This window comes from Callithrix jacchus, chromosome X, assembly GCF_049354715.1.
Source record: "Callithrix jacchus isolate 240 chromosome X, calJac240_pri, whole genome shotgun sequence".
In the NCBI taxonomy this organism is placed as follows: domain Eukaryota; kingdom Metazoa; phylum Chordata; class Mammalia; order Primates; family Cebidae; genus Callithrix; species Callithrix jacchus.
This window is the reverse complement of record NC_133524.1, coordinates 22,074,033-22,100,374: the sequence shown is the minus strand read 5'-3', so window position 1 is coordinate 22,100,374 and position 26,342 is coordinate 22,074,033. Positions and strand designations below refer to the sequence as shown.

The 26,342-nt window shown below is 36.6% G+C and overlaps 1 protein-coding gene and 1 pseudogene across 8 annotated transcripts in view; both read right to left on the bottom strand.

Moving 5' to 3' along the window:
• The window catches only part of CNKSR2 (connector enhancer of kinase suppressor of Ras 2), a 304,807-nt gene that overhangs the window by 71,982 nt on the left and 206,483 nt on the right, over positions 1-26,342 (bottom strand). For 4 of the 8 annotated variants that reach the window (XM_054251174.2, XM_054251176.2, XM_054251178.2 and 1 more), the window contains 2 exons: positions 25,173-25,262; positions 23,295-23,509 (listed from right to left, as the gene is read on the bottom strand). In XM_054251174.2, the coding sequence (XP_054107149.1) occupies positions 23,295-23,509; positions 25,173-25,262 (305 nt within the window). The remainder of the gene's footprint in view (positions 1-23,294; positions 23,510-25,172; positions 25,263-26,342) is intronic. The other 4 variants (XM_054251175.2, XM_054251177.2, XM_054251179.2 and 1 more) reach the window with 1 other exon arrangement.
• LOC144580992 (nuclear transport factor 2 pseudogene) lies at positions 8,665-9,310 on the bottom strand (annotated as a pseudogene).

Here is a 26,342-nt window from a genome sequence, read left to right as displayed (position 1 = left end):
AGACGAGGTGTTGTGTCACCCAGGCTGGAGTGAAGTGGCGCGATCTTGGCTCACTGCAACCTCCGCCTCCCGGGCTCAAGTCATCCTCCCACCTCGGCCTTCTGAGTAGCTGGGACTACAGGTACATACCACCATGCCCAGCTAATTTTTGTATTTTTACTGGAGATGGGTTTTTGCCTTGTTGCACCGACTGGTCTTGAAGTCCTGGGCTCAAGTGATCTGTCTGCCTCAGCCTCCCATAGTGCTGGTATTACAGGTATGAGCCACTGTGTCCAGACCCCTCTAATTTTTAACACAGAGCCAGAGTGATCTGGTTAAAATATGATTTAAATCATGTCATTGCTATATGTAAAACTCTTCAATGATTTCTCATATCACTCTGAATAAATGCCTATATTCTTTCAATGACTTGAAGGCCTTATATGATCTGGTCTTCTGTTACCTTTGCCTACTGCTCTCCCCCTTGCTAATTTTGCTCCAGCTACAGTTGTTGTTCCTAGACCATGCCAAGTACAGTCCCATCTCGAGACCCTCACCCTTGCTGTTTCTTCTGTCTGAAACTTTTTTTGCCCAGATGTTGTCATGGCTCACTCCTTACCTCCTTCAGGTAATTACACAAAGGCTTTCTTTTTAGTAAATTCTTCCCAAGCTTCCCTATCTAAAATGTTATCCCAATTGCTCTCAATACTTTCTGTTGTTCTGTTTCCCAGCTTTGTTTCCCCTCTGAGCACTTAGCATTATCTAAAGTACTTATATTTCTTGTTTATCACTTGGACTTCCTCCAAATATAAACTCCATTAAAAAGGGCAATTCTGCCTGTTTTATGTATTGCTTTGTCCTCTGACTAGATTAAGACTTAGCACAGTAGGCACTCAATAAATACTAGTTATGTGAATGGATGTTGAACAAACCATCAGTAAAGAATACAGGTTGTAATCTTAATTAGCTGATTGTTTTAACTTGAAGAAGTCTATGAATTCATGTATAATACATTATTTAAAGTTCTGTTCTTTAATAGGACATTCCTTTTGATAGATAAGAAAAATTTCATTTTATCTAATCTGCTTTAGCAGTACTTGCACTGAAATTGTCTTAGTGCATTTAACAGTTTAAATTTAAATTCACAATATGCCTGGCAAAAGTACATTAAATCTGTGTCAAAAGATATTTATGCTAATAATTATATGAATTATGAATGAATGTGTTGAAATCATAATTCTTTCCATAAAAATAGAATGTGCTAAAATAAAAGGCCATTATGAAAGTATTTTTGATCTTCTTAACCATGGCGATGCATGCAACAGTATTCTGTTTGGCTATAAAAGATCCTTTTTTCAGACATTTGCCTGAAAAGACCATTTGTCTTTCATTCTGTCCACAGATGTTCTGTTCAAACTCCATTCCCTACTCCTTTGGATAGAGAAGTGTTGGGGGAGGGTAATTTGGGTCATTCTTATCCTCAGATTATCAGAAGAACTTATTTTAATTGCGAAAAAAATGAGTTTCTGTGTTACATTTTGAAATCTCAGCTACTATTAAATTCTTCTCAAGTTGCAAATTGACACACTTATGGAAAAATTTGCAATCAAAATACTCTCTTGTTGCAATAATAGCAATTTCCTCTTACTGTAACTTTCTCCAAACTTCCAAGACTTCTTTAGTGACTAGTCAAATCAATAGCTTATTTAGTATACATAAGAAAAGAAGGTGCTTAACAATTTGAAACACTTGGGATGGATGATAGCTGCTTCCACATATTTAATTTATTTAAATAAACAAAATTTTTTGAGATTCTAAATATTTTACAAAACATGTTTTCTCTTAACTGTCTATTGTATGTAGGAAGAAAAATGTAAATAAATGGAAGTGGGGTAAGATGCCAATATAACTAAATATTAAGTCGAAAATTTTCCATTTATGAGAAATAACAGCATAGAAGTTAATGTCTGCTGTTGGTGGTGGCCTTGCTCATTCTGGTGCATGAAAGAAAACTTGGAGTCAAGCAGGGTGGAGAATGTAGCACTGTACACACAGTAGGTCTTTCATTAGAGTAGGATGAGGTAGCTCTGGATTCTGTCAGTCAAGTCGACTTGATTTTTTTTAAACTTTGATTTTAGGGTTGGGGTACATGTATAACTGAAAATAGCTCCACACTTACTAAAAAAAAGCATGCTTTATAAACATATACTAGTAAATTAGCAGTCAATTAAGAACAAAAATACAGTAATTGGAAAGAATCTGGAGAAGGTCAGTCAAACTGGTTAGGTTGGGCAGAGTCACTGTTCCATCAAAAAGAATGTCACATGTATCACATTCTGAAGGAAGGAGGTAATTGACTCTTATGCAGGATCTCATAAGATGAGTCCTCCTGTTCCTGTACAGTGGTAAAGCAGGAAGAAGGGGAGTGATTACTTGGAGAATATTTAGGAAGGCTAACATTAGCCACTACCCTTGGGAAATAAGAACTGCCATAATAAGAGCTCAAAATAATCTTTTACTGAGAGCTTATTTTGTGTCAGGCACAATAGTAAGCACTTATAAGTGCTTGTAAGTGATATAAATCATCAATTTTAATCCTTATATCTATAAAGTGTTTATCATTAACCCCATATTAAGGAAGAGAAAACTGAGACACAATGCATAAATAAGTTGCTCAGGATCTCATAGGTAGGGGTAGAGCCAAAATTCAACGCAGGTCTGTCAACCCCAAAACCTATACTCCTAACTAGTACATGCATTACTGCCTCCCAAGTAAGTATTCTGTAGTCACAGTAACAATTAAAGAGAGAGAAAAAGTGGTTCTGGAACTAAAACATCCATTTGTGAAAAACTCCCCATGACAGGTGATGCAAGTACACTGCTATGTGAAAGAAAGGATTCTCCAAAACAGAAAGATATCAGTGAAAAAACACTTTTATATCAATGGAGGTAATTCAAACCAATAACATCTTATCAATCTCTAATTTTCATGCTTTGTCAATTTTATTTTAATTAGCAAGTTATATTGCTCTGTGGGTTAGAAAAGATTTACAGGAGTTTCTGGGCAACCTCTTATAATAATATCTGCATGACAGGAAGGCTCATGTTAACATCTCAATTTTGCAAATAAGACAGAAATCAAGGTACAATAATATTATAAGGCCCAGTCTAAGTAGACAGAGATGAGACTACAATCATTATTTTAATACCAGCCTATTAGCAGAACTCAGTTCAATTAGAAAACCCTGTGTCAATACTGATGAGAAAATCATGGATCCAGCTGGCCTTTTGACTAATTCTTTACTTGCTTGAGCTGATTCATTGTGTTACACCATTCTCCACCCAATACACTCCTGAATAGTATGGAATGCTTTGAAATTACTTGGCTCACTTTCTGAAGGCATGGTTTTTACCTACTGCATTAGTTTCTATGAAGGAAGAAACCATTTGTTTGGGTCACCATTCTATACTCAGCTCCTAGCACAGGATGTGACATACAATTTTCTGTTGAAGGCATGAATTGAATAGTTACCATCTATGTGTGGGACACTGAGGTATGGGCTATGAGTCGTGGCTTCTTATATGCAACCTGTCAGCACATTCTGTCCAGTTACCTTCAAAACACATCCAGAGTCCAACCCCTTCTCCCCACTTCCACTTTAGCACTCAGGGTTAAGCCACTCTCATCTCTCACTTGAATGGACCAGATTTTATCTTGTCTCCCTGCTTCCACACTTACCCCTGGCCCTTTCAGTCTAATTTCAACAAACCAGTTGGAGTGATACACTTAGAATGCTTATTTTTTAGCAAGAATGGAACACACATTACCAATGAAGCAACACTGTGGTAGGAATCAGGAGATCTGACTTCTAGTTTTCCATATTTTAGTCTATATTCCAGCTCTATTACTTTGATCAAGCTACTGAATTACTCTTGACCTCAATTTCCTCATCTGCAAGATCAGGGATTTGGACCATATGTTCTTAGTATGTCTCATAGAACAATAACTTTCCATGGTCATAATTTAAAAATGAATGGAAAACCAGCTGATTATTACCAGTGGAGACCTACTTATTGATGTTTTTGGAATTATTATATGTATACATGTAATCGGTGTCAGTCTTAATACTGAGTGCTAGATTATTCATTGAAAAGCACTTAGTTTATATTTGAATTCCACCACGTATGGAAAGAACTTATCACCAGCCAGTTTAGATACAGCTATTTTGGGGTGCCTGACTGATATGTACAATTAACATAGATTTGCACTTCAGACAGAGCCAGAAAATTCTAACAGATGAAAAGCAGAACTAGGGCAGCTCCTACTCCTGACACTTCTGTTTGACAGAAAATGTCGAAATCTAGGTGTCAGAGAAATCAGAGTAGGCTTGCCTGTCTTTTGTGACAAAGAAATTTTTATGACCAGAAAAAATGGAGAGAACCAGATTTGCTACCTGCAGGCTAGTGAATGACAAGGAAATAAACTGTATGTAAAAAAAAAAGATAAATAAATAATATAGAAAGAATCACCTCTAATAGAGATGCATGAAACCTAAGAATCTCAAATGGAGTCACAATTACGGTATGATTGCTGATTCTGTCAGCAATGATGTGACTGAATCATATTTACTGAAAAACTTTTTTGGTGTGGACTTAATGGTTTTATTTGTAAAAGGAACTGAAATCAAACAGTTTTTTTCTGATTACTTTAACTCTATTTTTTATGTTAATTTATTACTTTAACTCTATTTTTTATGTTGATTTCTCTGATACAATGTACATATTTTCTCATTATGAAATCCTGTGTCAGTATAATTTGTTCTGAGAATGCTAGCTTTTATCTAAATATCTTTATCATATTAAGACTATGCTTATGTCACTTTTAATCCAAGATTTTTGCTCTTATATAATAGACAAGCTCTCCGACACAACTACTTCAAATGTTTTCACATCTGGTAGTTTAAATGGAGTTTCCTTGATTTAGAGACTTTTTTTCATAACTGAAATATTTTTCAGAGTACTAGATAAAAATATAAGTTAAAAAGTTTCAGAAGTCACTGTATGCAATTCATTTGACAATAAAATAATTGAGATATATAATTCAGACTGTTCCTTTTCATACTGAACTACATAGTAAAACATTATTTTAAGACTAAGAAAAGGAAAATTGGTTTTATCTAACAGAAGGGAAAAAAGAACTTGATGGGTAGATATTTTAACTTCTGTGCTTGCAGCAGGAATCAAATCATTATTTTGCTGTCAATTTAGACAGCATTCTTCAGTCCTCTCTGCAGTGCTACACTCATCTTGTAAATGAGAAAACTGAGTAAGATAAAGAAAGCAACTTATGCAATCTCAGATATAAAAAATTAAATTACTAGAGGGCTTGATGTTTGCTGCCACTTCTTCAGAACTGGTTACCTCAAATGCACTTATATTACATTTTGCTTATTCTCAACCCACTGGTGAAGACATTTTGGTAGTACTGTTGGAGGAAGGGTACACTATTTGTGCACTATCATAGCGCCAGATACTGAATCAGATCTTTACATATACTGTCACCACACAGAGCCAAAGCTTTTACCCAATTATAAAAATGTATATGAGGGAAGATACAAAGAAACAGAAAATACAATATCCAAAAACATTTTATAGCAAATGAAGAAGTATATTTTATATGGCTGTTTCTTGTAATAGCCATATGATAAAAATTGAGGACATTATTTTAAAATGCACCTAAGTGAAGACGCTTCAACATTTGGCTAAGATATATTTCCCAATATATGCTTTGGTAAATTAAACAAGTAGGTTGTAGGGATGATACTCTCATAGAGGTAGTCTACACTCTTGAATCCACTCTAGATTTTATGATAATTTAGGATTTTTATTTTACCACAAACCTCATACATACTGTCAATAGAGAAATTTTCAAAGCAGGTTTTACACAGTAAACACTGATAATGGCCACAGAGAGGGAAATCTCAGGCCAGGCGCGGTGGCTCAAGCCTGTAATCCCAGCACTTTGGGAGGCCGAGGTGGGTGGGTCACAAGGTGAACAGATCGAGATCATCCTGGTCAACATGGTGAAACCCCGTCTCTACTAAAAATTACAAAAAATTAGCTGGGCACGGTGGCGCATGCCTGTAATCCCAGCTACTCAGGAGGCTGAGGCAGGAGAATTGCCTGAACCCAGGGGGCGGAGGTTGTGGTGAGCCAAGATCATGCCACTGCACTCCAGCCTGGGTAACAAGAGCGAAACTCCGTCTCAAAGAAAAAAAAAAAAAAAAGAGAGGGAAATCTCAGTTTGGTAGTTTCCTATTGCATTGATTTAGCTAAGCTGGAAGGAACTATATATTTTAGAATTCCTTTATCTATATGGTTCTGCGTTAGGGTTGGCCACTACGTAAATTTGTGTCAATTTTGGAGAATACAAGTAAAGCAGCCCTTATGCTCCGAAAAGTCAGGGCAGGCTGTCAGTCACTGTTGCAGCTGATACAAATTGTTTTATGTTGGTTTGCCTTATTGGTTTGAGCCAGCAGCCAGGCCTACAACTCTTCCAGTTCCAATCAGATCCCCTCCTTCAGCTCCTGAGTATTGATTGGACAATGAACTTGTGAATCTCCATGGAGAAGGGCACCAGCTTCGTGCTGAAGTTAAAGGAAACACTGATTTGTGCTGATGGATTCTAGTTTGTCTTGTTCTCCCTCACTTCATGTCCAGATTTTCCTCCCAACCGCTGGCTCTGCTGAGGCATCTTCACCAGCTCCTCAACTGAATAAGATCTAGTCCTTTATTGCATGTCACTTTGAGATTCTAGTTCCCTGGTTGAACTTCAACGGATATACTCATTAATGCCCAAAAGAAATGCAATCTATTTTAGTCCTAAAAGGCTTCCTGATTTGCTCATCAGGAGAGAGATTCCCTTACAGGCAAATTAACAAATTTTCTTTCTATATAGAGCAAAGAATAGTTATTATTTGCTCAGCACAATGGAAAGAATTTTATATACAATGTATAATTTAATTTTGAAAAAAAAACCAGATAAGTAGTCTTATCCTCTTTTTACCTATGAGAAACTGAGGTTCAGAAATGTGTCTAGGTTCTTATAGCTGATTTAAATATATAGCTGACTTAAACATATGGCTCATGTTTTATAACTACAACAATATCCTTGGGCATCTGAATTTTAAAAAAGGCAATTCTCTTCTTAATGCTGAATTCTTATCTGGAGACTATCAGACACAAGACCCATTACGTCTTGGGACACTCCAGATTTATGAAAATAAAAAAAAGACATGGGAAGACAACTTGTTCTCCGGTTTACTAGGGCAGAAAAGTTTATACTAATTTACCTAACACATATAAAGAACATGGGTTTGAAACACTGATCTATTTCTCAACATTCCAGGTTGTTTTGGATTGAAGTCTATTAGGATCCTGATCTTAAATTACCCTGATATTTGTAGAGATGTTAAGAGACAGATTTAGCAATATCATTTAGAACTGAGACTCTAGGCTGAGCTTATACACTTTGGCCCATTGCCAATTGCTGTCAGAGTCAAAACCAGTGAAAAATCCTAGTGTCTGCAAACAGTTTAACATAGTTCTTAGAAAATTTATCTTTAAGAAACTAGAATCTAACAGGAGTCAATTATTGTACCTTAATGTCATTTATTAAGAGGAAACTGGGTTATTTTAGTATATACAGCAAATTGTTAAATCTTATAGTTTTGTGGAAGTTGAGAGTGCTGAAACCATCAGGGGGGTAATATTAATATACTGTGGGATTTAAGTGAAGAAAATAATTTGGTACAGGCTATGAACCTTCAATCAGAATAGACTTTAAAGAATTCTAGGGGTAAAATAATTCTACCTATAGTTTTATTAAACTTGAGATGTTTGATTAAATGAGTTATGGTGGCAAGGTAATATGAGTAGGGTGATTATGGGAGCTAAAAAAGCCAATTGCCTACAAAATTTGACAATGTTTTCTGAGTCTATAAAGCTAGGAGACAAACATCTACAATATACAAGGGAATGGGGCTTCTTTATGCTCTCTGATCAAAGCAACTAAAGGCAAGTATGTAATTACTGACCTTACCAACCAAGCCAAGGGCCTGTCATTGGAATTTATTTATTTTTCTCCCTAAAGGCAAAAAGGAATTAAAAATAAGACTAAAATTTAATAAATTTATAATTCAATTCTTCTGCATCATGTTTTACATGGTGCCTCATTAATTAAGCCAAATTTTGTGTTTTGCTTCCTGGCAGTCATTTTCTACCCAGGAACTAGCAGAAAGATCCACATTTGTTCAAATGTGAAGCTGAAAGGGCTGGCTTCATTTCATCAACAATATTGTTTTATACAATGAGGGACCAAAAATCTTTCTCAAGAGTGAGGGCATATTAGTGAATCTTTTTTTTTTTTTAAGAAAATTTTTGTGGTTTTATTGTATCATGAGGCATTGAAACATCTGAACAAAGCAACTTCTGGGCGGTGAGGCAGCTGCTTTCTCCTTCACATCTTTGGGTTACTAGAGCAACTTGTCAGTAGATTAAAAAAAAAAAAAAAAAGGACAACCTTTTGCATTACTTAAGTCTTTCCAAGCATGCGCTGGTACAACACAAACTTCTCCCGTCAGATGCAACTAGTCTAGCGTCCAAACATCATGCACAACACCTTGGTGGCAGCAGCGCACTGCGCCCACTCCCGCCGCAGCCCTGCTCATTTGTGCATGATATTTGTAGCATCTGGAGGAGTGGTAATAGTATTGGGAAGAGGAGGGAGGAGGAAACAGTGCGAGTGCCTGGCTGAGAGGTCAGTCGAAGTTGTGCAGGGCGAGCCTGAACATGTCATTGGTGTAAACCCAAGCATCGTTGATGTTCTTTAATAGGAACATCTGGTGGAACCCCGTAATGGGGTCTTCATCCGCTTTAAGCTGGCCCACAACCATGCTGATGATGCAGCTATCTGGCATGGGCTGATGGTCCTGCGCCGCGATGCTGTGCTGGATTTTCTGGAATGGAAGGCTATAACTTCTCCACAATGGCAGCTTTCCCCTGGAACTGTTGTCCTTCCCACGTAAGGCATGACGCGTCAATGTAAATTGCGCCTAGTTGGGTTCTATCATTATCAAATAACTGGTAATAATGTTGAATGAAGGTGGATCCAATCTGCTCCCAAATTGGCTTGTCTCCCATTCTGGAGCATCACCCAGCCTCACAGAGACCCAAGGGGCTGGCACGATGGCGGCAGTGGCAGCGGCAGCTGCGGCGGCAACCCAGTGCAGTCTGCCCTTTTTGTTTTTTTAATGTTAAAATTTTAAAACTTAAAAATTGATGAAATAAAAATTTCTAAACATTTAAACAATATTTTCAAAATTAATAAAATTGATGAATTTAATCAGTATCTTAGGAATTCCATTAAATTACAAGTCTTGTACCTCAAATCTCTTATAGGCTTCTGACACTTTAAATGCAGCATGGAACATAACAATAAAAGCAAAATTGGTTATTCCCACACTCAATCAATACAAAAATATTAGTACTGTGGATTTGCTTCTTTAAAGTATTTCTGTATTGATATTTTGGAAATTTAAATATGTTATATATATGTGAATAGTTATGTAACTATTAAATCATTAAACTAATAAAGAAATAATTAAATTTCTTTAATAGTTATGTAACTATTCAGATATATTTCATTTTGGGTGAGTTCTCGCAGTTTGTATGTTTTGAGGAATTGGTCCATTTCATCTGAACTGGTAGACTTACATGCACAGAGTTGTATTTATTTAGTATTCTTTTAATGTCTATGAGGGTTGTAGTGATATTCTCTCTTTTATTCTTGATATTGGTAATTTGAGTCTTCTCTCCCTTTTCCTTTTATCAGTCTTGCTAGATGTTAGTCAATTTTTTAAATTAAAAAAACCCATAGTTTTTGGTTTGATTTTCCCTATTGTTTTTCTGTTTTCAACTTCATTGAATTTCATGATCTTTATTAAACCTTCCTTCTGCTTTTATTTGGTTCTTTTTCTAATTTTTTTGAGGTAGGGGCTCAGATTATGGACATCTTTCTTTTCTTCTCATATAAGCATTTAGTGCTATAAATTTCCTTTAAGTATATGCTGTCTTTTTATTTTCACTCAGTTTCATTTTCCTTTATACTGCTTTTTAATCTGTGGATTATTTAGAAGTATGTTCTTTAATTTCCAAGTGGCTGGAGATTTACTTGTTACCTTTTTGTTATTGGTGTCTAGTTTGATTTCATTATAATCAGAGAACATACTTTGTAGTATTTCAAGTTCTTTTAAAGTTAAGGTTTGTTTTATGACTCAAGATATCTTGTATTCTGATGACTGTCTCATGCACGTTTGAAAACAATGTGCAGTCTGCTGTTGTTGGCTGTCAGTTAGAAACTGCAGGTAGACAGTCATTCAGTACTTCTGTACCCTTGCTGGTGTTTTCTTTAGTGGCTCTATCAATTACCAAAAGAGGGATGTTGAAGACCCCAATCTTAATTGTAACTCTTTCAATTTGTCCTATTAGTTCTGGCAGATTTTGCTTCTAGTGTTTGAATCTCTGTTGTTTGGTGCTTACATGTTTAAGACTGTCATATCTTCTTAGTGAATTGAACCTCTTTATGCCAGTTGTGGTGGAGGAAGAGAAACATGACTTTTTTCATGGTTTCTGTTTTGAGAACAGGCAAGTATTGTTAAAACATTTCTGTCACGTTGGGTTAAAGAGAGTCCACTGGCTAAAGAGAGCAGGCTTTTTGGGGGCTGTATTTTGTCTGTACCTATTGATGTTTTCAGGTTGAAGGCTTTTATAGCACCCAGGCAAGGTATACAGGAGGCAAATAAAAAAGCCTGGAAACTCACAGCGCTTCCTTGGGTCTGAAGGTCCCTAGCCTGTCTTCTTTATTTTTTTGTACCTTTCAGAGTCTTCTGGTAGATGAGTTAATGTATCTTATCCAGGTATTTTTCAGTTGTGAGCAGTAGGAAAAATAAAATAAAATGTGTGTACTCCATCTTATCTGGGACTGAAAGTTTGTATTTGTGAATCTTTAAACCTTCAAAGAGTATTTCTATTATTAAATCCTCTAGTTTGGCCAGTTCAGTTATAAGTACACCAGTCTGTGGTGAATGAGAAAATGGGAGGATGGGAGGAGTACTGATAGTCGATTTTTTTTAAAAAAACCTTCCTAAATATATAAGCAAAAAGAACTATTAGTATAAATGAGTCAGGAAGTACAAGTGAGCTAATTTTTTATGGACTAGCATTCACCAAATCAGTTTCATATTTATAAACAAGTAAAGCCAATATTTTTTTTCTTCTTCTTTTAATCATATATCTGTATCTAAGGCAGTGGGTTTCCACAGTTTTTGACTGTGGCTCCCTAAGACAGACCAATAGATCCCTTGGGTGGTCTCTTTATCCCTACTTTCCAATGGATAAAATAATTAGGTGATATCAATAGACTGTTACTCTATAAGTGCTGTTGGGTATAGATGATTCATAGTATCAGTCTTGAAAAATTATAGGTAAATATGAATCACTACATACTAGAGGGTAAAGCAAGCAACCTAAAACAAACTAAAATTGATAGTGATGAAATCTAATAATAACTTATAATGAAAATGAACAGTAGTTAAAAACTATAGTTACTTTGTAAAAAAATCCCAGTGATGTATCGATATAGCATTCCTCCTGAAAACCATGAAAAACTGGAGAATCTACACTTGTGCTTGCAATATGAACATGACTGCATTGTCAGGGCTGCACGGGTACCAGGTTGATATGGTTTGGCGGCGACCCACCCAAATCTCATCTTGAACTGTAGTTCCCATAATCCCCACATATTGTGGGAGGAACCCAGTGGGGGGTAACTGAAGCATGGGGGCTATTATCTGCATGATATTCTCATGATAGTGAGTTCTCATGAGATCTGATGGTTTTATAAGGGGCTTTCCTCTCCCCTTTACTCCGAACTTCTCCTTGCTGTTGCCATATAAAGAATTACATGTTTGCTTCCCCTTCTGCCAAGATTCTAAGTTTCCTGAGGCCTTCCCAGCCCTGTGTAACTGTGAGTCAATTAAACCTCTTTCATTTATAATTAATAAGTCTTGGGTATGTCTTTATTAGCAGTGTGAGAATGAACTAATACACTAAATTGGTACCAGTAGAGTGGGGTGCTTCTATAAGGATACCCAAAAATGTGGAAGCCACTTTGGAATTAGGTAACAGGCAGAGTTTGGAACAGTTTACAAGACTCAGAAGAAGACAGGAAGATGTGAGAAAGTTTGGAACTTCCTAGAGACTTGGGGGACTCAGAAGAGAGGGAAATGTGGGAAAGTTTGGAACTTCCTAGAGACCTGTTGAATGGCTTTGAGCAAAATGCTGATAGTGATAAGGACAATGAAGTCCAGGCTGAGGTGGTCTCAGATGGAGATGACAAACTTGTGGGGAACTGGAGCAAAGGTGACTCTTGCTGTGCTTTAGCAAAGAGACTGGTGGCATTTTCCCCCTGACCTAGAGATCTGTGGAACTTTGAATTTGAGAGAGATGATTTAGGGTATCTGGTAGAGGAAATTTCTAAGCAGCAAAGCATTCAAGATGAAGCAGAACATAAAAGTTTGGAGAATGTACAGCCTGACAATGCAGTAGAAAAGAAAAATCCATTTTCTGGGGAGAAATTCAAGCCTGCTGCAGAAATGTGCATGAATAACCAGGAGCCGAATGTTAATCACCAAGACAATGGGGAAAATGCCTCCAGGCCATGTCAGAGATCTTCATGGCAGCCCTTCATATCACAGGCCAGGAGGCTTAGGAGGAAAATACAGTTTTGTGGGCCAGGTCCAGGATCCCCCTGCTGTGTGCAGCCTACGGACTTGATACCCTGCATCCCAGCCACCCCAGCCATGCTATAAGGGGCCAAGGTATAGCTTGGGCCATGGCTTCAGAAGGTGTAAGGCCCAAGCCTTGGTAGCTTCAACATGGTATTAAGCCTGTAGGTGCACAGAAGTCAAGAATTGAGGTTTGGGAACTTCTGCCTATATTTCAGAGGATGTATGGAAATGCCTGGATCTCTAGGCAGAAGTTTGCTGCATGGGTGGAGCCTTCATTGAGAACCTCTGCTAGGGCAGTGTATAGGGGAAATGTGGGTTCAGAGCCCCCACACAGAGTCCTCACTGGGGCACTGCCTAGTGGAGCTATGAGAAGAGGGCCACCATCCTCCAGACCCCAGAATGGTAGATCTACTGACAGCTTGCACTGTGCTCCTGGAAAAGCTGCAATGCCAGCCCATGAAAGCAGGAAGGAGGGAGGCTGTACCCTGCAAAGCTGTAGGGGCAGAGTTGCCCAAGTCTATGGGACCCCACCTCTTGCATCAGTGTGACCTGGATGTGAGACAAGGAGTCAAAGGAGATCATTTTGGAGCTTTAAGATTTGACTGCCCTGTTGGATTTCAGACTTGCATGGGGCCTGTTGCTCCTTTGTTTTGGCCAATGTCTCCAACTTGGAATGGGTGTATCTACCCAATGCCTGTACCCTACTGTATCCAGGCAGTAACTAACTTGCTTTTGATTCCACGGGGTCATAGGTGGAAGACCCTTGCCTTGTCTCAGATAAGACTTTGGACTTGGACTTTTGAGTTAATGCTGGAATGAGTTAAGACTTTGGGGGACTCTCGGGAAGTCATGATTTTGTTTTGAAATGTGAGGGCATGAAATTTGGGAGGTGACAAGGGCATAATGATATGGTTTGGCTGTGTTCCCACCCAAATCTCATCTTGAATTATAGTTCCCACAATCCCCATGTAGTATGGGATGAACCCAGTGGGAGGTAATTGAATCATGAGGGCAGTTACCTCCATGTTGTTCTCATGATAGTGATTTCTCATGAGATCTGATGGCTTTATAAGGAGCTTCCCCTCTCCCTATTTGTTCTGCACTTTTCCTTGCTGCCCTCATGTGAATAAGGATAAGTTTACTCCCTCTTCTGTCATGATTGTAAGTTTCCTGAGGCCTCCCCAGCCCTGTGGAATTGTGAGTCAATTAAACCTCTTTCCTTTATAAATTACCCAGTCTTGGGTATGTCCTTACAGCAATGTGAGAATGAATTAAAACACAGACATACTGAAAAAAAACTAAATTAGAATATTCAATAAATTCTATGAATGCATTATTTTATGATTATTCAATTTGTAACCTTTTAAACTCATTTATTAGGTTACTAGTAAGCAATATCTAGTCACAAGTGAAAATGGAAGTCTGTGAATTTATGTATTATTTGCCCATAAGAATCAAAGAAAGAACCGTCACTTCTTGGTCAGACCTCAGTCATCAGAGCCCTTTGCCAACGATGGCCCATACTTTGAGAATCACTGTGGTAGGGAAGCAGCCCACTGGGGAACACTTTTCATAGTATAGACTGTTACCATGTAGGGCTTTGCCAATGCCACTATGAAACACTTTAGAAATAGCAAAGTCATCCACAGGAATCAGAGAATATACACAAAATGAATACGCTAATATTTACAATGGATCTCTAACATGTTTACAAGTACCTTGATTGGGAAAAATATGTCATTCTGTACTACATCTGTCTTCTGTGTGAATAAAGACAATACAGAGAGAAATTGGTTGTTATAAATAAGTATTGACTCAGATATGGCTTCCTTGCCACTAAAATAAACTGATCTCTTATTTTACTTACTTTAATCCTGAAAGAATGCAGCTAAGTCAGGCAGTTGTTAGACAAACCAACCTTTATAACTTCAGGTAAATTTAATTATAAATGTTTATATGTTAATAATATCACAAATTTTCCATCATTGTGATAATAATAGCTGTATCTTCCCTAATAGATGGTAAAATCCTTATAAGCAGTAATGGCTTTAGTCACAAAAAGATGTGAATTTTAAAGTCAGGCTGCTTAGACTCATTTCTCAACTCTATTTTCTAGTTCTTTAAGGTAAACTCTGTGTTCCAGTTCCTTTCAGTTCCGCAGAATAGAAATAATGATATTAAACTCATAGGATCATTTTGAAGATTCTAAGAGATACGGTATTTAAGTTCTTAGCATAGGAGCTTAGTAAGTAATCAGTAAATATTAGCAGTGGAATATTATAGGAATGCTTCAATTTATTCTTTGAAGATTACAATTGTTACAAATGGAAGGTTCTGGCAACCCTGGGCTGAATGAGTCTATTGGTATCATCTTTCCAACAGCAGCATGTGCTCACTTCGTGTCTTTTTGTCCTATTTTGGTAATTCTCACAATATTTAAAACTTTTTCATTATTATTATATCTGTTATGGTGATCTGTGATCAATGATCATTGATATTACCACTGTAATTATTTTGGGGAGCCAAGAACAACAGTACACTAAATAACAAATTTTCAATGTAGATGAAACAGCCTTATAGTGGAAGAAGATGCCATCTAGCACTGATAGAGCTAGAGAGAGAAGTCAATGCTTGGTTTCAAAGCTTCAAAAGACAGGCTGACACAGGAGAAAACAGGAAAGTTTAAGTGGTCTGGATAGAAGATGAAACCAGCCACAACATTCCCTTATGCTAAAGCCTAATCCAGAGCAAGGCCCCAACTCTCTTCAATTCTATGAGAGCTGAGAGAGGTAAGGAAGCTGCAGAAATAAAGTTGGAAGCTAGCAGACCCATCTCTTTTCCTCTCCTCAGGCTTCTCTATTTCCTGAGAAACAACAGTATTATTATAATTGGGCCAATTAATTAATCCTACAATGGCCTCTAAGTGTTCAAGTGAAAGGAAGAGTCACATGTCTCTCACTTTAAATCAAAGCAAGAAATGATTAAGCTTAGTGAGGAAGGCATGTCAAAAGCTAAGATACACTGAAAGTAAGGCTTTCAACACAAAAATGATAAGAAAGTGAAACAGCCTTATTGCTGATACGGAAAAAAGTTTGAGTGGTCTGGACAGAAGATCAAACCAGCCATAAAATTCCCTTAAACCAAAGCCTAATCCAGATTAAGGTCCTAACTCTCTTCAATTCTGCGAAGGTTGAGAGAGCTAAAGAAGCCACAGAAGAAAAGTTGGAAGCTAGCAGAGGCTGGTTTCTGAGGTTTAAGGAAAGAAGCTATCTCCATAACATAAAAGTGCAAGGTGAAGCAGTAAGTGCTGATGGAGAAGCTACAGCAAGCTATGCAGAAGATCTAGCTAAGATGATTGATGAAGGTGGCTACACTAAACGATAGATTTTTCAATTTCATTACAGATGAAATGCCTTACAGTAGACTTTCAGAGCTAGAAACAAGTCAATGCCTAGCTTCAAACCATAAAACAGGCCGACTTTGTTGTTGGGGGCTAAAAGAGCTGATGACTTTAACTTGAAGCCAATGCTCATTTACCATTCTTAAAATCCTAGGGCCCTTGAGAATGATGCTCAATTAACTCTGCCTGTGCTTTATAAAGGAAACAACAAAGCCTGAACAATAGTACATCTATTTATAGCATGGTTTTCTGAATATTTTAAGCCTATCATTGGAACCTACTCCTTAGAAAAAAAAGATTCCTTTCAAAATATTACTTCTTATTGACAATATACCTGGTCACCCAAGAAGTCTTTTGGAGATGTAAAGATTAATGTTGTTTTCATGTTTGCTAATATACCAGCCATTCAGCTGCACATGGAACAATTAATTTAAAATTTCAAGTCTTATTATTTAAGAAATACATTTTGTAAGGCTATAGCTGTGACAGATAGTGATTCCTCTGATGGATCTGGGAAAAGTAAACTGAAAACGTTGTCAAAAGAATTCACTATTCTAAGTGCCATTAAACACGTCTGTGATTCACAGGAGGAAGTCAAAATATCAAGATTAACAAGAATTTAGAAGAAATTGAATCCAGCCCTCGTGGATGGCTTTGAGGGGTTCAAAACTTTAGTGGAGGAATTCACTGCAAGTGTTGTGGAAATAATAAGAGAACTAAAATTGGAAGTAGAGCTTGACCCTAATTTTGAATGAAGTTCTACTGTGGGTATAATGCTATTAAATCATGCAGCTAATAAATCTTTTGTGAAAGGAAGAATAAATTGATAGAGCAAACTTTGTCATTTTATTTTAAGAAATTGTTAAAACCACCCCAATTTTCAGCTACCACCACCCTGATTAGTTAGCAGACAACAACATTGAGGGAAAACCCTCCACCAGCAAAAAGAAAAATTATAATAATAATAACAGTAACTTATTGAAGGCTCACATGATCATTAGCATATTTTAGCAATATTTTCTAATTATGTACATTGTTTTTTAGACATCATGCTATTGTGCACTTAGCAGACTACAGTATAGCATAAACATAACTATTATATGCACTGGGAACCTAAAAAATATTGTGTGACTTGCTTTATTGTAATATTCACTTTATTGTGGTTGTCTGGAACTGAACATGCATTATCTCTGAGATATGCCTGTGTTAGTCTTTGTATATTCCATTGTACTTAGACTGGGCTTTATACATGGTTGCCACTACTACAATTGTTGTTAGGTTTCTGTTAAATTATGCTATTTTTTAAGGGCAATATATTATGCTAAAATCCATACTGCAATTGTTTAAATCCTAGCTCTACTACATAACTACCTAATTAATCCATGTCCCTCAACTTTCTAGTATGTAAAATGAGGATAAAACCAGCAACTGAGCTTCCTCACAGCATTATGAAAATAAAATAACATAGTACAAATAAGATAGTATTTAATCTTAATCAGATAAGAATATCAAATAATATTTTTATCAGAATAGCATTTTCCTAGTGTTTATTTATTTGCTAAATTTTAAAAAATAAAAATGTTTTTAACAGTTCTACCCCTCTCTTCCCTCCATCAAAAAAGCCACAAAACCTCACAAATTGGCCAGAATGGCTGAAAGTACTTATTAGACATAAAACAATTGAATATTTGCAGTCATATGATAAAAAACAAAGACAGGCCACCCTAATGTCTGAATGTCATGAAAGGAATTATCCAGATTTTTGAACACCTATTAAAAGTCTGTTTTTAATCATCCAAAATTATACCAGTATTCAGTTTACGAAAGTATACCTACATACTGCTTGAATCTATAATCCAATTTTACTTTTTCTGGCATCTCAGCATGCAGACTTAAAATAAATGACTATTATTATTATCATTATTAATTTTAGGGACAGGGTCTCAATCTGTCACCCAGGCTAGAGTGCAGTGGTATGAACATGGCTTACTGCAGCCTTGACCTCCTAGGCTCCAGCAATTCTCCTGCCTTAGCCCCCCAAGTAGCTGGGACTAAAGGTGCATGCCACCACATACAGCTTATTTTTGTATTTTGTGTATAGATGGGGTTTTGTCATGTTGACTAGGCTGGTCTCAAACTCCTGAGTTCAGGCAATCCACCTGCCTTGGCCTCCCAAAGTGCTGGGATTACAGGCATGAGCCACTGCGCTCGGCCTAATTAATTATTTTGCATGAGAATTCAGTTTAGCAGCTTTAATGTGAGAGCAAGTTGTCATATGCACATCATATTAGGGAAAAATAAGTTCTACAAGACTTAAAGATGAGATTCAGAATAATTCATTTATTCTTTCAAGACTTTTCTTACCACATCTGATTTTCACACATATATACACACATACCACAAATAAAACTGCTGTCTGCCTTTTCTTCATGTACTTTCAGGTTAGATGAGGGTTTAGAAGCTAACCGCTTCCACATTTTCAGACAGAATCAGTGAGTAGGTAAAATAAAGTTATGCTCTTTTGAAAAATGCTATAACTTGCTTGGCTGATGGGCATATTAGGACCTTTGTAATGAGATGGCAGGGAAAGGAAGCAAGCAAGAACTAGGTGGAACTGAAGTTTTTCAGCTGGAATGAAGGAGATAGGGCAGGGGATGTGAGGCAGCTAATCCTGTGCATTATCGGCCCCTGTGGGGCTGGCCTAGGAAGATGGAGGGGACTTTGTTTGCAGGTTGAAGATACTAAGAAAGCCACTAAAGTTCCTGTCACATTTACTCACTCGTTAATTCACTTACTCCTAACATTTTTATTGAGAGCTTATAAGGTACTACATTTGTACTAGTGCTGAAATACAGTACTGAACAAAATGGAAAAATTGTCCCTGCTTATCATTATGAACATGGGCATACCTGTCCTGCCATATACAGGAGAGAAAAACACTAAGCAGACATTCACATAAACATATAATTAAAAATCCCAAGGAAGGTTTTGAAGAAAAACTACTGGATGACAAGAGAACATAGAAGAACTGATTTAGTCCAGAGGGTAGTGGTCGGGGAAGATCTCCTTGTGATTTCAGGTTTAGACAGGCAGGCATTCTTGGGAGAAAGAAGATATAAAAGCATTCTCAGTAGCAAGAATAGCATGTTGAAAAGGAAAGTGGTGGCAAAGAGCTGGTCAATGCTTAGGGTAGCTAGAACAGAGTGAATGATTTCCTTTTAAAAAAGTTTGAGGAAAAAATATATAGAATATCGGATATGTGGAATTAATAAAAAAATTTATAATCCCATAAACTTCTAAATCTTCATTATAAGATAATGAATTGAACTCTGAAGCCAAACGATATTTGCCTCGCTTCATGTATTTTTATTAGGCTGCTTTCCACAACAGAACAGTGAAGATTATACTCTAGGTGTGCATATAAGGAATACTATATGCATGCATGCACACACCCCTTTACTTTGCTGTTTAAGCAGATTTAATAATGATATAATCTTGCTATTAAGTTCACACTAAATTCCCCCCCCCCTTTTTTTTTTTGACACGGAGTCTTGCTCTGTCACCCAGGCTGGAGTGCAGTGGTGTGGCTCACTGCAACCTCTGCCTCCTGGGTTCAAGCACATCTCCTGCCTCAGCCTCCCAACTAGCTAGGACTACAGGTGTGCGCCACCACACCTGGCTAAATTTTTCTATTTTTAGTAGAGATGGGGTTTCATCATGTTAGCCAGAATGGCCTTGATCTCCTGACCTTGTGATTCACCTGCCTCAGCCTCCCAAAGCACTGGGATTACAGGCGTGAGCCACGTGCCCGACCAATTTTCTTTAACTTTTAACTCAACATCTTTCAATTACATAGAGCTAGTATTACAACAGAGAGAGAAGCCTATGAAATGCAATTCTCAATCTTCATAGTACTCTTCCACTTAGTCCTATTCCATTAAGCATGGCCATGTAATCCAAAGGAGTAACTGGCAAAAATAAAGATTAGTGGTTCATCATGAAAGTGATTAGATTACAGATTGATACTGATATTGTGTTTTTAGGAAAATTTAACATAAGGAAAAAGCCTTTCATTTTTAAGTAAGTGTGTATAAACAGATAAAACAGAAATTCATGTGAAGTATAAAAAGCTATTATTTAAGCATATGTTGCTTTGTCTCCAAGGTCCAAGCATTTTTAACTATAATATTCTGTTGTCCCAGCAATAGATCAAGCTAAATAACTACTTGTGTTTTATAACAGCAGCAGCTCTGTATGTTTTCCCTAACTTAATAATAACATAAAGCAAAAGACAATTTTGGATAGAAATCAATCCAAGCACTGAAAACATTATTAACATCAACATACGAGGGCACATACTTTTTCAAGCCAAGCCTTTTGAAAATGCACTCATTTATTCATTAAAGCACAAATTCCTCTGCATATGGAATGTGTACCATGCATGAAGCAATAGGGTAGACTGTGGAAAGACCCCTGGAGTAGGTGATTTGGGTTATAGTCCTGACAACAGCACTTACACTTTGTTTGCAACACAACTTTGTGTAAATCATTTCTGATTTTGAGTTTTGTTCTTTGCAAATATGGTTGTGAGGTTCAGAAGATATATCATATGTGAAAACTCCCTTGCTAACTGTGAAAGCACTAAACAAGTGCAAGGTGAGCTCTTCAAGGGAACTCAAGAGTCTAGTAAAAACCTCACCAATTAAAGTTCTCTCTTTTAGAACATTGATTATAGATATCCAACATGCACTTGGGGGTTAACAATTATTTTGCTTCTTCTAAACCTGAGAACAGAGTTAGGAAATACCCAGCCTTCTACTCTGGAATTGGTATATCAGAGTTACAGGGGAAGATTTCCCCCAAAGTTAACAATATTCCTTGCTCTATGCTGGTGCTCTATCAAAAATTAGTTGAGATAGATGTCATCTACTTGGGAAATACCACGTTACAGATTTAAGACATATATAATAAAAACAGGAGGCAAAACTGGACTCCAATTCCTTTCTTAGAGTAAATTTCTAGAAGTGAAGTTAGTAGACCAGATTCTCGATATACATAACTAAATAATGTCCTTCTGAAAGGTGGTAAAGATTTACACTCTTCAAAAATATTCAAAATATTCCTGATTACAAGTTTGACTCACCTTTTACTGTTTTCCCTAATTTAATACCTCATAGTTAACAAGACTCAACTACTTTCCTTCCCCACACAGTATAACAACTATCAGGATATGCATGACAGAATGGAACAGGCTGAGTATTTAAATGTGCCTTCAATGGCTCACTACTCCTCTCAGGATAAATCCAAACTTTTAATAATTTATACACTCTGAGTCAAAGTGATGGTCTCTTCTTCCTTCTCTAGGGTCATCTCTCACTAGCAACTTCCTTCTTGAATAGGACATCTGTCCCTCATCTTCAAACTTTTGTTCAGGGTATTACTTATGACTGGAACACCAGATTCTAGAGGAAGCTCAGTGCTCATACAGCTCTTCTGAGTCGTGGTAATAACAAAAGTCCCCTTCAAACAGCTAAGAGTGCTGATTTCAGGCTGACTCTGAATGTCTATCGAAAAAATAATAATTCAACAAATCAATCATTTAATGGAGCAGATTTTGATATGGGCACTAGTGTCTTGGAAAGAGACTTGAGAGTATGTAACTGGGGAAAAGGGAGGGTAGAGAATGAGGCACCTAGGAGTGCTAATGACACTATAGTCCAAATAAAAATATTTTTCTATACTCTAATTTTATGAAAGAGCTATAGAATAAGTAGATGACTTAAGAGATTTACTCAGGGAAACAATTCAAGAATAAGTTATTTAATCTTTCACATTTTGTATGCCTAGATGGTATACCTTCTATTGCAGGAGCAGATTAAAAATTTCATCTATTTTAAGCATTAAGCACAGTCATTCAAATTACTTAAAACTTGTAGTCCATGTTTTTCAAGGGCTCCTAAAAAGAAGCTATAGTTCTAGTGACACAACAAACTCCTTTTAACCAAAATGGTTTAAAATGCGTAATTTTGTGGATTGAATGTTCTTGCTAACACGATTCTCAGCTTCCCCATGGCCATTATCCTAGTTTCTCATCATCCATATGGCTTGGATTTAAAGGTCCTGCTTTTGATCTCTCAAATGATGCTCTGCACTAGAGAGATCAAACAGGCCAATTTGATCATGCAAGTCTCCAGCTCAAAATTATTCAATAGCTCTTTATTACTGCAGGAAAGAACCTAAGTACTTTATCATACAATTCATGATCTAACCTTTACCTGTGCCTCCAGGCCCATCTACTTTCCCTTTTTCATGTCATTTCCTTCTATTGTTAATAAACCAGCAATTATAAGCCACATGAAATCCTTGAAATGTGCCACATTCTCACACACTTGTGGTGCACCTGCATGTGCCTTTGCACTAAACTATTGCTATTCATATTTTATTCTTCATTCAAATGCTCCCCACTCTGAAGCCTTTTCTCACTTTCCCTAAAGACTAAGGCTTTCTTTCTCCTAAGTTCCTCTTATACTTTCTGCACCCACCCATAACAACAGTTAAGTTATATTGGGACTCTCATCATGTCTTTCTCCCCATATAATGATGTGTCACGTCTTCCCATTTTACCTCTAGCTCTACTCTCCATGTCTAGCAAATAATAGATGCTCATTTTTAAATGGAATCATGACTGTATTAAAATTACCTTTTTAATGTTGAATGTAAAATGTAAAATTCAACATTAAAGAGGTAATTTTAATACAGTCATGATACTGTGCATTGCACAGTATCACACTGATGATTAATCAGCTATTTATTATCGTTCTCCATCAATTTTGTACATATTGTTATCCCATTAAAAATCCATCTTGCCACAAACTATGAACTCGTTGAACACATAAACTTAAGAAAAAAATCAATTACCCATCATTTTTTAAGAGCATAAACTTTGAAGTTAGGCTCTTTTGTGAAAATCTAGTAAAAGGAAAAAAATAATCTGGACTTTACTTAAAAGAGTCACTTGCTAGTTGCTCAATAAAAGCTGTATCAAAAGTCTTTGAAATTTTACTTACATGGTATAGTGTGGTCTCTGGCACAGGAGTTCCCATGATGTCTTGTCTCAGTGCATCCATTTGTAAACTAGGTAGCAATGAATAGTGAGTTGGGCTATTACTCTTATCACCCTTCTTTTTTGACTTCTTCCCTGTGTCCTTTTTGCTATTTCTCTGAAATATGTATTCTTCTTGAGCAATCTTTTCATTGCTCATATACCGAAGTAAAGAGTTTTCTATTGAAAAAGAGATAAATACACCAATATAAATATACAAACACCCCAAATTTATTATGCTTTCTCAATTGTGCTATTATTAGGTTGGCACAAAAGTAATTGCGGTTTTTGCCATTACTTTTAATCACAAGAACTGCAATTACTTTTGCACCAACCTACTATATTTCATTTCAGAACTTTAACTTGATTTAACTCATAAAATATGTAGTGAAATACAGTATATCTTAATTATTTGGGATAAGACAATTAAAAATAGCCAATAGATTATTTCTCCAAGTTTTATCTTTAGACTAACTACATTAGAATCACCTGTGGAACCTGAATCAGAAGTTCTAGGTGTGTGGTTTAGAAAATCTGTAACAAGCTCCCTCAGGGGGATTTTGCCAAAGCCCAATAACAAACACTGGCTCCTGGCATGCAAAGTAGCATGCTTGGAGAAGCTAAAGCCCACGTTAAGAACCCATAGTAAGGAAATTTATTCAGGAATTCTATGCTTAAAATGGTAGTCAGCACTTGGTACTTCACATGGTCCCCCATCCCCACCAACAAAAGTCACTATAATATGAAGTCCCAAAACAGTGACTCTGAGATAGCATATGATAAGCATTTCTCTTTTATATTTTTCTTGATTTATTCTATAGAACAAATGAAATTAGAAATTGAAGATTGGAAAACGGAATAAATACATAGATGTAAAGGAGTATGTCAACATTCCTGTATTTATCAACATTTTCAGAAATGCTCACTCCATAAAAAGTATTAAGAAGACTAATGAATCAGATATTCATGTCTGCTTGTCCATATGGTCTGTGGATCCGTGTGGTAATAAAATAAATTCTGTATACTGGCTAGAAATAACAAGAAAATGGGTCAAATATATCATGAAGGAAGCTTAGTGAAATTACATTCTATAAATAGTTTTTTGTTTTGATTTATTTCTCAACTATGACCTTACGGCTTTCTACTTCAGAAAGTGGAAGTAGCAGCATGACCCACTGGGCCCACCATACCCACACTTGATTAAATCCTATTCAGTAGGGAAACTTTCAGTTGCTCTCTTTATTGCTCATCTCTATAGCAGGATAAGTGAACATAAAAACTTACTTTTGGTAGATATTTCAAGAGTAGCCCACCCCCATATAAGAAGACAACTCTGAACAGCAAACAGAACAGGAAAAAAAAGCAAAAGTCTTTTTCTATTTCTACATGGTTTTTGTTAGAAGTCACTGGCCCAGTTTCCATTAGCTTTTAACACATGTGCTTCAATGTTCATTTTGAGGTTGCTTCCATACAAAAGTGGTGAGGTTCCATTGCGGACCGATGAGGATTGATGATAAACTCTTCCTATTCCCTGAACTTATTATTTTATGCAGTTTCACACTTCTGACCTTGTGTTCCAAATATTAACTTTCAAATAACAATTAGATATTCACTTTTAACACTGTACTTATCTACCCTGAACCCCTTAGAAGTCATTCAGAGACAATATCTATTTAATACTGGGTCAAGATAGTCAAATGTTGGTCTGACTTGGTTTTGTTGTACAAAAAATCAATGATAGAATCAAGTTTTCCACTGAAGCCATAACAATCTATTTACAGAACATTTAAATCTGCTTACTGTTGAAACAACCCAGCCTACACTGAAATTCTATAACACTTACCTCTTCTACTATCTCTCTTCATCTTATTTGGATCTTCATAGTCCCCCACCCAATTATATTCCACTGGCATAGATATAGGTCGTAGCTTGCCTAAACACAGAGAACAAAGTTCATATCACATTGTTTTTCTTCCCCATGTCTGCTTAAACTTACACTGATTTTCAGCTAAAGTCTACCAAACACACTCACTCTTATGCAACATTACGGTTGGCATTTGTGTAGATGGAGAAAATGTGTTTTGAGCCAGAAGGTGAAACTGCCTATGGCCAGGTGATAAAACAAACTTAAAGTACTTTTTATAAATAATAATGAAAATAGCCTAGGTTAGCTCTCTTAGGAACACCAGACTTTAAGACTGTCGCTTTTTTTTCAAAGAGAATAATCAAATAAGTGATTTTATTTTATTTTCAGTAACTGGATCTCTATATTATTTCCTAATGCCCAAGTGTCTATATCTTGATAGCCAACCTCCAAGATGGTAGCTCTCTGTGTTTAACCTATCAGACCATCCATTGGTACCATCCACTGCTTCATGTTGGAACACCACAAGGATAACTTTTTATCTTTGCTGCTTCCTAACTCCTATCAACATACATATTGGACACCACCATGCCTCAAAAATATGGTTAGATTCTCTTTCATGTCCTATAGCTAAATCTGTTTCTAAGCATCTCTTTTGCTACAGTGAGCCTGCCCCGTTTGCAGATCCAAGTAATCACTGCTTTGGTCTGTCCCATTTCCCCCTGGGTCTGTATCCTTACTAAATTTCACTTCATCATGGAGAACTCATGGCAAAGACTTCAATAATAACTTTTATTTTGGTGAGGTTGCAGTGTATTATTTTTGTTCCACTTGAAATTCCTGAAGCCTAAAACAGCCAAAGAAAATAATTCGAAAGCTTTAACAGGATACCTAGCACAATGCCTGGTATGAAATAGTTGATTAATAAATTTCTAGTGAATGAAAAGCAGAGACTCACACAGGACTGGATCATACAAATAATGATGGTTATTATCATTATGATAATAGAAAATGTATATATCATTTGCCATATATCACATACTAAGAGTTTTATAAGTATCAAATTATATACTCATGTTAATTAAGAGAAATATGCTACATTATCCTCATTTTCACTGATGAGGAAACAGGTTATGTAACGTGCTCAAG